The sequence below is a fragment of the Anomaloglossus baeobatrachus genome, chromosome 7 (assembly GCF_048569485.1).
Source record: "Anomaloglossus baeobatrachus isolate aAnoBae1 chromosome 7, aAnoBae1.hap1, whole genome shotgun sequence".
Lineage (NCBI taxonomy): Eukaryota > Metazoa > Chordata > Amphibia > Anura > Aromobatidae > Anomaloglossus > Anomaloglossus baeobatrachus.
The window spans coordinates 13,542,095-13,558,523 of record NC_134359.1 but is presented as its reverse complement, the minus strand read 5'-3'; the positions used below and the strand labels follow the sequence as shown (position 1 = coordinate 13,558,523).

At 52.6% G+C, this 16,429-nt stretch overlaps 2 protein-coding genes across 3 annotated transcripts in view; both read right to left on the bottom strand.

The window, feature by feature from the left end:
* The window catches only part of LOC142245800 (uncharacterized), a 17,172-nt gene extending 16,054 nt beyond the window's left edge, over positions 1–1,118 (bottom strand). The window contains exon 1 of one of the 2 annotated variants that reach the window (XM_075318768.1): positions 910–1,118. In XM_075318768.1, coding sequence (XP_075174883.1) covers positions 910–939 — 30 coding nt within the window. In that variant the 5' untranslated portion in view covers positions 940–1,118. The remainder of the gene's footprint in view (positions 1–909) is intronic. The other variant, XM_075318767.1, reaches the window with a different exon arrangement.
* A 4,710-nt stretch (positions 1,119–5,828) lies between these two features.
* Positions 5,829–16,429, bottom strand: part of SMARCAL1 (SNF2 related chromatin remodeling annealing helicase 1) — a 40,711-nt gene continuing 30,110 nt past the window's right edge. The window contains exons 10-17 of the mRNA XM_075317043.1: positions 12,170–12,310; positions 11,882–12,100; positions 11,629–11,699; positions 10,068–10,170; positions 9,222–9,404; positions 7,401–7,501; positions 7,155–7,251; positions 5,829–6,085 (exon numbers count right to left, since the gene is read on the bottom strand). Coding sequence (XP_075173158.1) covers positions 5,918–6,085; positions 7,155–7,251; positions 7,401–7,501; positions 9,222–9,404; positions 10,068–10,170; positions 11,629–11,699; positions 11,882–12,100; positions 12,170–12,310 — 1,083 coding nt within the window. The 3' untranslated portion in view covers positions 5,829–5,917. The remainder of the gene's footprint in view (positions 6,086–7,154; positions 7,252–7,400; positions 7,502–9,221; positions 9,405–10,067; positions 10,171–11,628; positions 11,700–11,881; positions 12,101–12,169; positions 12,311–16,429) is intronic.

Here is a 16,429-nt window from a genome sequence, read left to right as displayed (position 1 = left end):
AGCGGCCTTTAAAACCTATAGAAAATGAAGGTTCGTAGCTGGCGGCGCGCTGCGGCTCTGATCACTTCCACTTTGGGGCGTCTGAATCTATTTTTGCTGTTTTCTTTCTTTATGGTGTGCAATGATTGAGAGACGCCAATTCTGTAGCGTTTTATCTTGTTATATTCTTATACTTCAGACTTTTTTTTTCAGCTTTTAGTATTATATACAGAATATTTAAATTAAAAATATACATTTTTACTTCCCCTCCAATCACTTGTTTTGCTCACGGCGAGGATTCTAGATTTCCCCAAATCTGTGGCAGAATTTCCTCCAAAAATGGCGCCTGCTATGTCATTTATCCGTCACCATGACAACCCATCGGCAGCTGGCAATCACACTCCAGGGGCTGACGGGGGAATAGAGACCCCCAATCCTGGATCCAACCACTTACATGCTGTAGTCACACATTACTAAGACGTCTCAGGGGGTCTGCTGTCGCACCGCAGCTGATCGCACCACACCGCAGCTGATCGCACCGCAGCTGATCATACCGCACCGCAGCTGATCGCACCGCAGCTGATCGCACCACACCGCAGCTGATCATACCGCACCGCAGCTGATCATACCACACCGCAGCTGATCGCACCGCAGCTGATCATACCGCACCGCAGCTGATCGCACCGCAGCTGATCATACCACACCTGATCACACCGCACCGCAGCTGATCACACCGCACCTGATCAGACCGCAGCTGATCGCACCGCTGTCATCTCGTGCGAGGACAGGATGCACTCCCCCCTGGTGATCCCACATCACACCAGAGGGAGGCACATAGGGCGGATCCGTCAGCAGCAGCTTGCTGACTGTTTCCACAGAGAAGCAGATTTTTTTTTTATTAGAATGAACACTAGAGTAAAACATAAATACATCAAGTCCAGACTCAAGCCCGATCCCCATGGAGACACATCACTGCCGGGAGACCGGACACGGTGACACATCACTGCCGGGAGACCGGACACGGTGACACATCACTGCCGGGAGACCGGACACGGTGACACATCACTGCCGGGAGACCGGACACGGAGACACATCACTGCCGGAAGACCGGACACGGTGACACCACTCTACGGTATCCGCAGATCACCAGGACGTTCCCTTTAAATCCCAGCTTCGCCCCGCCCCCTCCGTACAGTGATACATTGTATCCGCCGCAGAACCTACCGCACGTGACGCTGAATGAGAGGCGCGCTGCGCATCACGTGACCGCACACCTGGAGCGAGGCAGCAGTGCGGACTATTTTTTAAAATCAGATGACGTCATTTCCGTTCCTTAGACCATAGAGGCGACAATTCACCGGAAGTTACAGGACAGCGCGGTAACAGCTGCATCATAGAGGTGGCGACATCTGACGAGCTCCAGCGGTTGCTATGGTTACAGGGATGCGCGGACAGGGCAGTGACATCACTCAGCGGTTACCTGCCGGCCCGCCGCACCCCACACAGCGACTTCATTTTCTGAGTCCTGTCTGGTTTCTTCACCACGAACTAAAGCCCGTGTCCGTGCGATGTCTCCTTCCTGAGAGGACAGCACGGAAGAATAGTGAGTGCAGCTCCAGAGGCTAATACAGGATCAGTAATGTAATGTATGTACACAGTGACTGCACCAGCAGAATAGTGAGTGCAGCTCTGGAGTATAATACAGCAGGTAACTCAGGATCAGTAATGTAATGTATGTACACAGTGACTGCACCAGCAGAATAGTGAGTGCAGCTCTGAAGTATAATACAGGAGGTAACTCAGGATCAGTAATGTAATATATGTACACAGTGATTGCACCAGCAGAATAGTGAGTGCAGCTCTGGAGTATAATACAGGAGGTAACTCAGGATCAGTAATGTAATGTATGTGCACAGTGACTGCACCAGCAGAATAGTGAGTGCAGCTCTGGAGTATAATACAGGAGGTAACTCAGGATCAGTAATGTAATGTATACAGGGACTGCACCAGCAGAATAGTGAGTGCAGCTCTGGAGTATAATACGGGAGGTAACTCAGGATCAGTAATATAATGTATGTACACAGTGACTGCAGCAGCAGAATAGTGAGTGCAGCTCTGGAGTATAATACAGGAGGTAACTCAGGATCAGTAATGTATACAGGGACTGCACCAGCAGAATAGTGAGTGCAGCTCTGGAGTATAATACGGGAGGTAACTCAGGATCAGTAATGTATGTACACAGTGACTGCACAAGCAGAATAGTGAGTGCAGCTCTGGAGTATAATACAGGAGGTAACTCAGGATCAGTAATGTAATGTATACAGGGACTGCACCAGCAGAATAGTGAGTGCAGCTCTGGAGTATAATACGGGAGGTAACTCAGGATCAGTAATGTATGTACACAGTGACTGCACAAGCAGAATAGTGAGTGCAGCTCTGGAGTATAATACGGGAGGTAACTCAGGATCAGTAATGTATGTACACAGTGACTGCACCAGCAGAATAGTGAGTGCAGCTCTGGAGTATAATACGGGAGGTAACTCAGGATCAGTATTTTTATGCATCAGGTAGTCTGAGGTGTGCTGATGTTAGATGCATGTGGGAGAGCTGTGGATTCAGCGACATACGTGACACGGAGGCATCTGGTACATTCACAACATACTTTAACTATTGTTTATTTTATTTTTTTAATATAAATCCGGAGTCGCTTGTGACTGCAGACGTGTTGTCGCTTGTGACTGCAGACGTGTTGTCGCTTGTGACTGCAGACGTGTTGTCGCTTGTGACTGCAGACTTGTTGTCGCTTGTGACTGCAGACTTGTTGTCGCTTGTGACTGCAGACTTGTTGTCGCTTGTGACTGCAGACGTGTTGTCGCTTGTGACTGCAGACTTGTTGTCGCTTGTGACTGCAGACGTGTTGTCGCTTGTGACTGCAGACGTGTTGTCGCTTGTGACTGCAGACGTGTTGTCGCTTGTGACTGCAGACGTGTTGTCGCTTGTGACTGCAGACTTGTTGTCGCTTGTGACTGCAGACTTGTTGTCGCTTGTGACTGCAGACGTGTTGTCGCTTGTGACTGCAGACGTGTTGTCGCTTGTGACTGCAGACGTGTTGTCGCTTGTGACTGCAGACTTGTTGTCGCTTGTGACTGCAGACTTGTTGTCGCTTGTGACTGCAGACTTGTTGTCGCTTGAGACTGCAGACTTGTTGTCGCTTGTGACTGCAGACTTGTTGTCGCTTGTGACTGCAGACGTGTTGTCGCTTGTGACTGCAGACTTGTTGTCGCTTGTGACTGCAGACTTGTTGTCGCTTGTGACTGCAGACTTGTTGTCGCTTGAGACTGCAGACTTGTTGTCGCTTGTGACTGCAGACTTGTTGTCGCTTGTGACTGCAGACGTGTTGTCGCTTGTGACTGCAGACTTGTTGTCGCTTGTGACTGCAGACTTGTTGTCGCTTGTGACTGCAGACTTGTTGTCGCTTGTGACTGCAGACGTGTTGTCGCTTGTGACTGCAGACGTGTTGTCGCTTGTGACTGCAGACGTGTTGTCGCTTGTGACTGCAGACTTGTTGTCGCTTGTGACTGCAGACGTGTTGTCGCTTGTGACTGCAGACGTGTTGTCGCTTGTGACTGCAGACGTGTTGTCGCTTGTGACTGCAGACGTGTTGTCGCTTGTGACTGCAGACTTGTTGTCGCTTGTGACTGCAGACTTGTTGTCGCTTGTGACTGCAGACTTGTTGTCGCTTGAGACTGCAGACTTGTTGTCGCTTGTGACTGCAGACTTGTTGTCGCTTGTGACTGCAGACGTGTTGTCGCTTGTGACTGCAGACTTGTTGTCGCTTGTGACTGCAGACTTGTTGTCGCTTGTGACTGCAGACTTGTTGTCGCTTGTGACTGCAGACTTGTTGTCGCTTGTGACTGCAGACTTGTTATGCTCATGTGTAATCCTATAAAGAAAAATAAAGCCTCTCACTATAGCCCTGCCCCCTCATGGGTACTGTACAGACTGGAATATCCCAAGCCGCACAATCAGAAACCCACAACCTGAACTTGCCGATCGGGCCATGGCATTGTCTCTCGTGCCTCCAGAGGAAGCATATGGGAGGTTCCTACCACCACAAAGCAGGATTGGGTACCGGTGTATCTCAGCACGCTTGCCCAAGTGAAAACAGGAGAAATAATAAGTGCGAGCAAGGGTTAAAGGGAACCTGTCACCAGATTTTTCCCTATGAAACGAAAAGAACCCCCTTCCGCAGCTCCTGGGCTGGTTTCTAGGAAGGTGCACCTTGGCCCTGACTCACCTTTTAAACCCCAAAAATAACTTTATAAAACTTGGCCCTTAGATATGCTAATTACCCTGGTGGGCCACAGGGGCGGGCTCATTTTCTGCTCAGTTTACCCCCTCCTGCCTCTGATCGCAGTCCTCCTTCCTTGATTGACGCCCTCTGTCATCCTCCTCATCGCATTTTCAAATCTCGTGCCAAGGTCTGCTCACGCAGGCGCAGTTCACTCTGCCATATCTCGGGCAGCGTGCCAGTGAGCTAAATGCGCAAGATTATGGGCGGGTACAAGCATGGCGCTGGTGAGGTGTTTGCTGTGTATGATCTCACCAGCGTTATCCTAGTACCCGCCCATAATCTCGCGCCTGCGCATTTAGCTCACCGGCACGCTGCCCGAGATATGGCAGAGTGAACTGCGCCTGCGCGAGTAGACCTAACTGCACAGGCGCGAGATTTGAAAATGCGACGAGGAGGATGACTGAGGGCGTCATCCCGTCAATCAAGGATGGACGGCGATCAGAGGCAGGAGGGGGGAGACGGAGCAGAAAATGAGCCTGACCCTGTGGCCCAACCAAGGTAATTAGCATATCGAAGGGTCAAGTTTTATAAAGTTATTTTTGGGGTCTAAAAGGTGAGTCAGGGCCAAGGTCCACCCTCCTAGAAACCAGCCCAGGAGCTGCGGAAGGGGATACTTTTCGTTTCAGAGGGAAAAATCTGCTGACAGGTTCCCCTTAAAGGAAAGGCGTATGTAAGACAAATGAGACCGCACAGAGCAAGTGCAACACTGGTTTTAATCTATCGGGGAAAATCCCCAGCAGCGCGGCTGGAACTCCAGATGGAAATAATAGAGGCAGCAAAGAGGATTGGAACCAGGAGGGTAGAAATAGCCCCACCCGGGATAGGACCGAGACAATAAGCAACGGAGAGCATTGATCACAAGCAAAAGGAGAGAGGCAAAAGTAAACAGGGACTGACCCCAGAGCAGGAGACCACCGGAGCGAAGGAGACTGACCCCAGAGCGGGAGACCACCGGAGCGAAGGAGACTGACCCCAGAGCGGGAGACCACCGGAGCGAAGGAGACTGACCCCAGAGCGGGAGACCACCGGAGCGAAGGAGACTGACCCCAGAGCGGGAGACCACCGGAGCGAAGGAGACTGACCCCAGAGCGGGAGACCACCGGAGCGAAGGAGACTGACCCCAGAGCGGGAGACCACCGGAGCGAAGGAGACTGACCCCAGAGCGGGAGACCACCGGAGCGAAGGAGACTGACCCCAGAGCGGGAGACCACCGGAGCGAAGGAGACTGACCCCAGAGCGGGAGACCACCGGAGCGAAGGAGACTGACCCCAGAGCGGGAGACCACCGGAGCGAAGGAGACTGACCCCAGACCGGGAGACCACCGGAGCGAAGGAGACTGACCCCAGAGCGGGGACCACCGGAGCGAAGGAGACTGACCCCAGAGCGGGAGACCACCGGAGCGAAGGAGACTGACCCCAGAGCGGGAGACACCGGAGCGAGTCCCGAAGCAGGACAAGACTATTCATGATCAGTGAATGTGGGAACAGACGACACATTATTATTAATATTTATCTTTAATTATGAAATGATATTAACAAAACAGACTAATATACAATCATTCTGGGCAGAGCAGGATATTGAGGGTCAGAAATAATCCTCAATCTTTCTTTTCTTGCACATGTTTCCATCTGGGGTTTGTTGGTCAAACTCCTCGCAGGCCTCCAGGAGCAGCGCTTCATCTGCGTCATCCGCAGCCCCGTCCTGCGAGAACGACCTCTGGAACAGCTCGTATATGCTCTTCTGTTTTGGGTCCTGTGGTAAATATCACAAAAGATGAGGTTTAGTTTGTAGCAAGTCCCCAACCAAATGTAAATGTATCCAACCAGAGGTATGCCAACAGTCACACACCCGACAGCGCCGAGCTCCGGCTCCACGCCCGACAGCGCCGAGCTCCGGCCGCACGCCCGACAGCGCCGAGCTCCGGCCCCACCCCCGACAGCGCAGAGCTCCGGCCGCACGCCCGACAGCGCAGAGCTCCGGCCGCACGCCCGACAGCGCAGAGCTCCGGCCGCACGCCCGACAGCGCAGAGCTCCGGCCGGTCTAGAACTGGACTGCTCCTTACTGTGGAGTCCGATGTTCTGGACCTACATGACTCCATGTACTGCTGGAATCTGAACAACCCTCCAGAAAACCTGATACCAGGTCACCGATTGTGGGCAAATATGTGCTGGTTTGGTAGCCTGGCCCAGAGTCATCAAAGGGCAATATAAAGAGTGTAGAAATGCCCTATAATCCCTCATCGCATGCAGGTGTCTGGATGATGATGTCTGCAACAGTTTCATCAATGGTGAGGTTTGTTGTTTTTTTTTTTGCATAAATGTGCTCTAGTCCCAGGGTCATGTTATTTTGTAGAATTTTTTTTCGACAGTTTAAGAGCAACAACAGCTTTTTTTTTATTATTGTAAAAAGGTGCAAAAACGCTAAATGAGAAAAATAGGATTCTTTGATTTTGCATAAAATTCATGAACCCACACGCAAAATTTTAAAGAATTTGCAGCAAAAAAGATAAAAAAGACAAAAGAAAGAAAGGGACTTAGAAAACCGCAGGTGATAAATCGTCCTCATCCTCTCGTTCCTTTGCAGACTCGGGGGCACCTGCCTCTATTTGCACATGTTTGTATATCTGACACTTTCTCTGCCGCTTTCCTTGGTGGATTGTTTGCACCCTTATATTTGGATTGTGCTGCTTGTTTTTATCTCACATGGAAAGATATAGGAGCGATACATGAAATATCGGTATGCGATGGATGGATATTCAATGGATTAGAGACACAGACACAGTATTGTGATGAGGACAGGTCGTCGCTTTTATTTACTTACTTTATAGAAATAGTCGGCAGATTCTGTTGTTTCTGAAAAGTTTGCCTCGGACAGACCCGCCTGGCCCAAGACCTTGATCTTCTCCTGAATCATTGGCCTGTTACAATGCAGAGAAATACTGGAGATCAGTCAACAGCAGCAGAGTATCCTGGATACTGAATAATAACGTGCATTATTACGACAAAAGTCATTGTAGCTGTGAAGAAAAAAAAAATAAATAAAATACATGTGATAAATTAGATTTACCATAAGTAGTCGTCCGCTGTTCCTTTGGCTACCAGGTAGTGAATATTGACGGAGCTCGTCTGTCCTATTCTGTGGACCCGATCTTCTGCTTGAATCAGAATCTACAAACACACAATCGGAGATTTATAAGATTTACGGAAAGCTGCAATAGAACAGGACAGCAATAGAACAGGACAGCAATAGAACAGGACAGCGCCCGACGAGGCGGCCGGCGGCCAGAGCGCCCGACGAGGCGGCCAGAGCGCCCGACGAGGCGGCCGGCGGCCAGAGCGCCCGACGAGGCGGCCGGCGGCCAGAGCGCCCGACGAGGCGGCCGGCGGCCAGAGCGCCCGACGAGGCGGCCGGCGGCCAGAGCGCCCGACGAGGCGGCCGGCGGCCAGAGCGCCCGACGAGGGGGCCGGCGGCCAGAGCGCCCGACGAGGGGGCCGGCGGCCAGAGCGCCCGACGAGGGGGCCGGCGGCCAGAGCGCCCGACGAGGGGGCCGGCGGCCAGAGCGCCCGACGAGGGGGCCGGCGGCCAGAGCGCCCGACGAGGGGGCCGGCGGCCAGAGCGCCCGACGAGGGGACCGGCGGCCAGAGCGCCCGACGAGGCGGCCGGCGGCCAGAGCGCCCGACGAGGCGGCCGGCGGCCAGAGCGCCCGACGAGGCGGCCGGCGGCCAGAGCGCCCGACGAGGCAGCCGGCGGCCAGAGCGCCCGACGAGGCAGCCGGCGGCCAGAGCGCCCGACGAGGCGGCCAGAGCGCCCGACGAGGCAGCCGGCGGCCAGAGCGCCCGACGAGGCAGCCGGCGGCCAGAGCGCCCGACGAGGCAGCCGGCGGCCAGAGCGCCCGACGAGGCAGCCGGCGGCCAGAGCGCCCGACGAGGCAGCCGGCGGCCAGAGCGCCCGACGAGGCAGCCGGCGGCCAGAGCGCCCGACGAGGCAGTCTATGGGACTGTTGGAGAAGGTGGAGTCCAGTGACTCCATAACCAATGAATTTCAGATCAATTCCAATGTGGCAATTCAGAGCCCTGTTCTCAGGATTGTTGGGGTCCCAGTGGTTAGATCCCTAATGATCTGCGAGTGATCCCCTTTCATGGTGCAGCACTAGGAGATCATTGGTGGAGACCTGATACAGCTGCCATTCCAGGTTTCAGAGTCGTATCTCCATCACTTCCCTAGACTCTGAACGGTCACTTATGTAGTAATGTGGGATATATCCCTGTATAACAAGCCATTCAGGGGTCAGGGAAAGTTGGGTATCAGCCCCAATAAGAGCTGGAAGCGCGGCCACACTGATCGTTATCCAACGTTCATCCAGACAAACATTTGTGTGTAAATCTGGTTATTTTTCTTGTTTTTCTCTACCTAAATCTAAGCGGAGCGCTCGCCCACGTGCGATGTGTGGGTTACGAGGTGAGTATTTTGGAAGCGTACGATTCTTGGAACTTGTGTTGGCGGGAGATCGTCCCTCCCCCGCACTCTTCAGGCGGGTGCTGAGCAATTTACAACAACATGCGGCTGATTGCGTCTGGGTCACAGCGGCCACAATTCCTGGAAGTCGCCGGCTCAGAAAGCAGCGGATTCAATAGCGGCTGATTTACTGGACCTTCGCGTCCATTTCCAGCACAGAAGCAGCGGCGGCTCCGGCTGTAGAGACCCTGGGACATAAGTGTGACCGCGCTTCTCATTTAAAAGGCAAATCTTATTGAAACGACACATTTATTACCCAAAATAAAAGGAGCTGAAATCACTTTCATGTAACATAAAAACACATTCGGTGTAAACTGAGGAGACTTCACAGCGACGTCACTTTTCCTCCCTCCTCATGTAGGAAGCACTCACCCCCGGGTTCCAGAACAACTCCGCAAAGACCACCAAGTCGGCCGAGGACAGGGTCAGCCCCATGTTGGCGGCCGTGATGGACAACACAGCCACACAGGACGTCTCCGAAAACTGGAATCTTTGGCAGAGTGACTGGCGATCAGCTGAGGAGGTGGATCCATCAATGCGGATAAACCCCACGTTCTACAAGAAAGGAATAGTGGCCGGCGTTAGTAAAAGTCAGATACCACAATCTGAAAGAATCCACCATATTTAGAATAATTTGATTGATGATAAAAGTTGGAAAAATCATGACCCGACCTAACACCAGCCGCAGGGACGACCCGACGCACCCCCGGCCGCAGGGACGACCCGACGCACCCCCGGCCGCAGGGACGACCCGACGCACCCCCGGCCGCACGGACGACCCGACGCACCCCCGGCCGCACGGACGACCCGACGCACCCCCGGCCGCACGGACGACCCGACGCACCCCCGGCCGCACGGACGACCCGACGCACTTCCGGCCGCACGGACGACCCGACGCACCCCCGGCCGCACGGACGACCCGACGCACCCCCGGCCGCACGGACGACCCGACGCACCCCCGGCCGCAGGGACGACCCCACATACCCCCGGCCGCAGGGACGACTTACTGTAGACAGAGCCACATCTGACAGTCCGGTTACTGGAGAAGCACGTTCTATCAATCTGACTGTCAGACATGAAACCTCACACAACGAGTCTGCCTGTGCCATCACTGAAGCGAGTGCTGGGGCAGCTGTCAGACATTACACCCGCCAACTTCACCTCCAACTACCCATAAACCACATTCATGCAGCTGAAGGTGGAGAGTCTCGCAGTCACCTTCTTCCCCAGCTCCTCGCAGACATTGTCCAGGACAAGCTTGTGATGGGCGAACACCAGGAACTTCTCCCGTCCGCTCTCCAGCAGCTCCAGGACGTATTCTCTGCAAACGGCCAATATAAGTGAAGACAAAAATCATCAATATATACAGAGTGTCAGACCGACCTATCACTGCGCTGCACACAATGTATAGAATAACAATCCCCGGAATATTTATCAGAAATACATAATCATTGTATAGAGATAATCTACATGAGTCACCGTGTACTGCCAAAAGCCTTTACATCCCTGACCGGGAGTTAGGCTGAGCTCACATCCAGTAATCATCTCTTACAATCCAATCCCACTGCAAAAAAGGTGTGCAAACATAACTTTCAGCTGGATCCGTGTTTTTTACATTGAAGTCTATGGAAAATGGAGCTGCAATCATTATTCTGCCAGTGCAGTCACTGTGTACATACATTACATTACTGATCCTGAGTTACCTCCTGTATTATACCCCAGAGCTGCACTCACTATTCTGCTGGTGCAGTCACTGTGTACATACATTACATTACTGATCCTGAGTTACCTCCTGTATTATACTCCACAGCTGCACTCACTATTCTGCTGGTGCAGTCACTGTGTACATACATTATTGATCCTGAGGTACCTCCTGTATTATACTCCAGAGCTGCACTCACTATTCTGCTGGTGCAGTCACTGTGTACAAACATTACATTATTGATCCTGAGGTACCTCCTGTATTATACTCCAGAGCTGCACTCACTATTCTGCTGGTGCAGTCACTGTGTACATACATTACATTACTGACCCTGAGTTATATCCTGTATTATACTCCAGAGCCGCACTCACTATTCTGCTGGTGCAGTCATTGTGTACATACATTACATTACTGACCCTGAGTTATATCCTGTATTATACTCCAGAGCTGCACTCACTATTCTGCTGGTGCAGTCACTGTGTACATACATTACATTACTGATCCTGAGTTACCTCCTGTATTATACTCCAGAGCTGCACTCACTATTCTGCTGGTGCAGTCACTGTGTACATACATTACATTACTGATCCTGAGTTACCTCCTGTATTATACTCCAGAGCTGCACTCACTATTCTGCTGGTGCAGTCACTGTGTACATACATTACATTACTGATCCTGAGTTACCTCTTGTATTATACTCCAGAGCTGCACTCACTATTCTGCTGGTGCAGTCACTGTGTACATACATTACATTACTGATCCTGAGGTAACTCCAGTATTATACTCCAGAGCTGCACTCACTATTCTGCTGGTGCAGTCACTGTGTACATACATTACTGATCCTGAGGTACCTCCTGTATTATACTCCAGAGCTGCGCTCACTATTCTGCTGGTGCAGTCACTGTGTACATACATTACATTACTGATCCTGAGTTACCTCCTGTATTATACTCCAGAGCTGCACTCACTATTCTGCTGGTGGAGCCAGCTTGTGCACACATTACTCCGGGTCCTGTACATGTCAGTACCGTTCTCCCCCTTGAGCATTAGTCACTTTACCCCTGAAGCGTCACTCACATAACACATCGGCTTTTGGCCTCTGCGGTGCGGTTGTAGAATAGCAGCAGCGCCTCTTTCTCCTGCACTTTCTGTAACAATAGGAACATATCAGATGTCGCTGCCGCCCACGCTGCTGTCTGTATCTCTGTATGTTTGGATCTGACTACTCGGGAGTTGTCTGTAGTCTGTTACCATGGATACAAGTCTTTGTTGAATACACTACTTGTTACAATGTTTCCCACATGTTGTACCTCGCTGGTCGGTGACTTACGCTTTTGAAGCCTTGCGCCATTTCTTTGGCGGCTGCGACTAACGCCGCTTTAGTCTTTGCATTGATGCCCTCGGGAGCGACGACCACCATTTTGCGCTGTTTGGCGGGCAGCTGGGACAGCACGTCGCACTTGAGCCGTCTAATCATTATGGATTCTTCCAGCAGGAGCTTCAGCTCGATCATATTAGAGGATCCAGAGTAATCCCATCCCCACGGCATCTAAACAGAAGGCGATGGCATTTTATGATCGCGGATATCGGCCCTGTCACGGGGTCAGATGACACTCACCTGTTTGGCGTCACAGTATCGGACCCCAAAGTCGTGGAAACGTGGGAAGAAGCTGGGTCTGACGGCGGCGATCTGCGTGTACAGCTCTGCGGGTCTGGACATGGCCGGCGTGCCGGACAGCAGGATCACTCTCCTGGCGCTCTGCGACAAACAAGAGGCTCATGTCTATGGCTCTACAACTGAACACTGCCGCTCAGGATCACAAGAAAGCAGAGTGACGCCCTCTATGGCAGCAGCAATGGCCGCCACATTGGTTCTGACCCAGCTGTACCAGAGATATGAAGAAAGCTGAAGGATCGGGGGTGTGGGACTCGGGAAAAGCTGCGCCCCCCCGATGCTCGCTATGCAGCGTAGCTACACTTTGGTAATAAAGAGGGGTCAACCCAATACATGAATATGGGGGGGGGGGTGTCAAAACAATCCTCTTTAAAAGGAGTTATAGAGCCTTACATTAGGCCGTGGATATCGGATCGGTGGGGGTCAGACACCCGGTACCCACTCCAGCTCCACACACTGCATAGTGGCCGCTTGCCGGTACTGCAGCTCAGATCAGATTCACTTCAATAGGGGCTGAGCTGCAGTACCAAGGATGGCCACTACACAGTGCATCGAGCTGTGCTGTTCCACTCCGCACACCGAAACCGCAGATCAGCGGGAGCGGCCGGTGTCCCACCTCTGAGAGCAAAGGATAGGTCAGCAATGGAATATGCCTGGAAAACCCTATAAGGCTGTGTTCACACTGTTTTTTTGCAGCGTTTTTTCTCATGAGTTTTATGCAAATTAAAAGCTGCTTTTGACAGTAACAGCAAAAGAAAAAAAAATTTCAGGAATCTCCTGCACACACATTTGCTTTTTCTTCAGCGCTCTATTGGGAGACCCAGACGATTGGGGTATAGCTACTGCCTCCGGAGGCCACACAAAGCAACTACACCAAAAAGTGTAAGGCCCCTCCCCTTCTGGCTACACCCCCCCCGTGGTATCACGGGTTCTCCAGTTTTCAAGCTTTGTGCGAAGGAGGTCAGACATTCCATGCATAGCTCCACAGTTTTTAGTCAGCAGTAGCTGCTGACTATTTCGGATGGAAGAAAAGAGGGCCCATATAGGGCCCCCAGCATGCTCCCTTCTCACCCGTGGATGGTGTTGTAAGGTTGAGGTACCTATTGCTGGTACAGAGGCTGGAGCCCTACATGCTGTTTTCCTTCCACATCCCCTGATAGGGCTCTGTGGAAGTGGGATCCTGCCGGCCTCAAAGCTCTGACGCCGGGCTCCATCCACAGACCCATAGCACCTGATGGATATGGAGCAGGAGTACAATCAGGGACATGGCCCTGCATCATACAGGTACTCTGTGTCCCCGGCAGGCACAGACACACTCCGGGCTGGCTGGGTGTTGTAGTGCGCCGGGGACCGTAACGCTTGAGTTGGTGTTCCTGCAGTTTACTGGGGGACTTTTGTGTTGTGTGAACGCAGCGCCGACCCCCACTGGACCGGCGGCGCTGCTGTGACTTGTAGTGCGCCGGGGACACGCCGACCGCGCTTTTACGGCGGCGGCGTTTATAAATTTAGTCCCCGGCTTTTTGCGGCCTAGCTCCGCTTCGTTCCCGCCCCCACCCTGTCAATCAGGGTAGAGGAGGGACGCTGTTTCGCAGCAGCGACGGAGGCTGGAGCCTGATTTACATGCTCCAGCCCTCTCACTAGGCACAGAGGGAAGCAGGCTTCCCGCTCTTAGCCAGGAACGCCCAGGGCCCGCCCCCCCTCCTCTCCCAGGACGCCGGCAGCCATTACATGCAGTCTGGCTAGAGGAAGGACGCAAGGCTCTGGGAGACCTGGACTAGGGGGCTTTTGGCGACCACACACCCGCTCTTAAGCGGGCGGTAAGCGGCATTTCAGCTGGCCCCTCTAGTGCCTCAGTGTGTATTGGTGTACTGTGTCACCAGATATATATATTTATTTATTTCTTGCACTGTGAGGTCGCTTCCTGGCTGGATACCCCAGATCGCTCTGAGGACGCAGCAACATGTCATCCACAAAACGCAAGGCTGCCAAGGCTAGGGCTGTGTACACTGCGTGTGCTGCATGTGGGGCTCCTCTACCAGCAGGCTCCAATGACCCCCATTGTGTGCAATGCTCAGATCCGGTGCTGCTTCGCCAGCCGGAGTCCGGAGAGGAAGTGACCCAGGCTGAGACGCTTGTAAGTCCTGCCCCGGTGTCAGGGACGGACTTTGCAGTTTTTGCTGATAGAATGTCTGTGACTATGACAAAAATCCTTGAAACTTTGCAATCCATGCCTGGGGCTCAGTCTATGGACACGGCGAGGTCTCTGTCCTCTAATCCCCCTCAGTTGCAACTAATTCAGACTGCAAGGGGGTCCCCGGCTTCACAGGCTGAGTATTATGACTCAGATGATAGCCCCAGCCACCCTAAGCGAGCTCGCTGGGAAAGACCCTCAACGTCATCACACTGCTCAGGGTCTCAGCGCAATCAGTCTCCCTGTGATGCGTCTGAAGAGAGTGATCAGGAGTCTAATCCTGGAACCCCTCTCAATCTCGATGCCCCGGATGGGGACGCCATGGTAAACGATCTTATCTCAGCCATCAATAGACTGTTAGATATTTCTCCCCCAGCCCCTTCAGCAGAAGAGGCAGCGGCGGAGCAGGAGAAGTTTCGTTTCCTCTATCCCAAGCGTAAATTGAGTGCTTTGTTGGACCACTCTGACTTCAGAGAATCAATCCAGAAGCACGACGCTCATCCAGAAAGGCGTTTCTCTAAACGTTCTAGGGATACACGTTATCCTTTCCCCCCTGACGTGGTCAAGCGCTGGACCCAGTGTCCAAAGGTTGACCCCCCGATTTCCAAACTTGCAGCTAGATCCATAGTTGCAGTGGAGGATGGCGCTTCACTTAAAGATGCCAATGACAGACAGATGGACCTTTGGTTAAAATCTGTCTATGAAGCTATCGGCGCGTCGTTTGCTCCAGCATTCGCAGCCGTATGGGCACTCCAAGCTATTTCAGCTGGTTTAGCAAAAGTGGATGCTATCATGCATCCAGCGGTGCCGCAAGTGGCGTCCCTTACCACGCAGATGTCTGCGTTTGCGTCTTACGCTATCAATGCGGTCCTAGAATCTACCAGCCGCACCTCAATGGCGTCCGCCAATTCGGTAGTTTTGCGCAGAGCCTTGTGGTTAAAGGGACTGGAAAGCAGATGCTGGTTCCAAAAAATGTTTAACCAGCTTGCCATTATCTAGAGATAGACTGTTTGGCGAGCCATTAGCTGACATCATTAAACAGTCCAAGGGTAAAGACTCTTCCTTACCCCAGCCCAGACCAAGCAAACCTCAGCAGAAAAAGTGGCAGCAGAAGTTTCAGTCCTTTCGAGGTTCGGGCAAGACACAATTCTCCTCGTCCAAAGGGACTCAGAGGACGCAAAGAATCTCAGATTCCTGGCGGACTCACGCACGCCCCAAGAAAGCAAATGGAGGAACCGCTTCCAAAGCGGCTACCTCATGACTTCCAGCCCCCTCCCTCCGCATCTCCGGTCGGGGGCAGGCTCTCCCGCTTTTACGACATTTGGATGTCTCAGGTCAAAGACCGGTGGGTGACAGACATTTTGTCTCGCGGGTACAGAATCGAGTTCAGTTCTCGTCCTCCAGCTCGGTTCTTCAGAACCTCCCCACATCCAGACCGAGCAGATGCCCTGCTGCAGGCGGTGGGCTCCCTAAGAGCGGAAGGAGTAGTGGTTCCTGTACCGCCTCAGGAACAAGGGCGAGGGTTTTATTCCAATCTCTTTGTGGTTCCAAAAAAGGACGGCTTGTTCCGTCCTGTTCTGGACCTAAAACTGCTCAACAAACATGTGCACGCCAGGCGGTTCCGAATGGAAACTCTCCGTTCTGTCATTGCCTCAATGTCTCAAGGAGACTTCCTTGCCTCAATAGACATCAAAGATGCTTATCTCCACGTGCCAATTGCTACAGAACATCAACGTTTTCTACGTTTTGTGATAGGAAACGACCATCTGCAGTTCGTAGCTCTGCCATTCGGTCTGGCGACAGCCCCACGGGTCTTCACCAAGGTCATGGCGGCGGTGGTAGCAGTCTTGCACTCTCAGGGACACTCGGTGATCCCTTATCTAGACGATCTACTTGTCAAGGCACCCTCTCGAGAGGCATGCCAACTCAGTCTACATGCTACGCTAGAGACTCTACAGACTTTCGGATGGATCATCAACTTTCCAAAGTCAAATCTGTCACCGACACAGTCA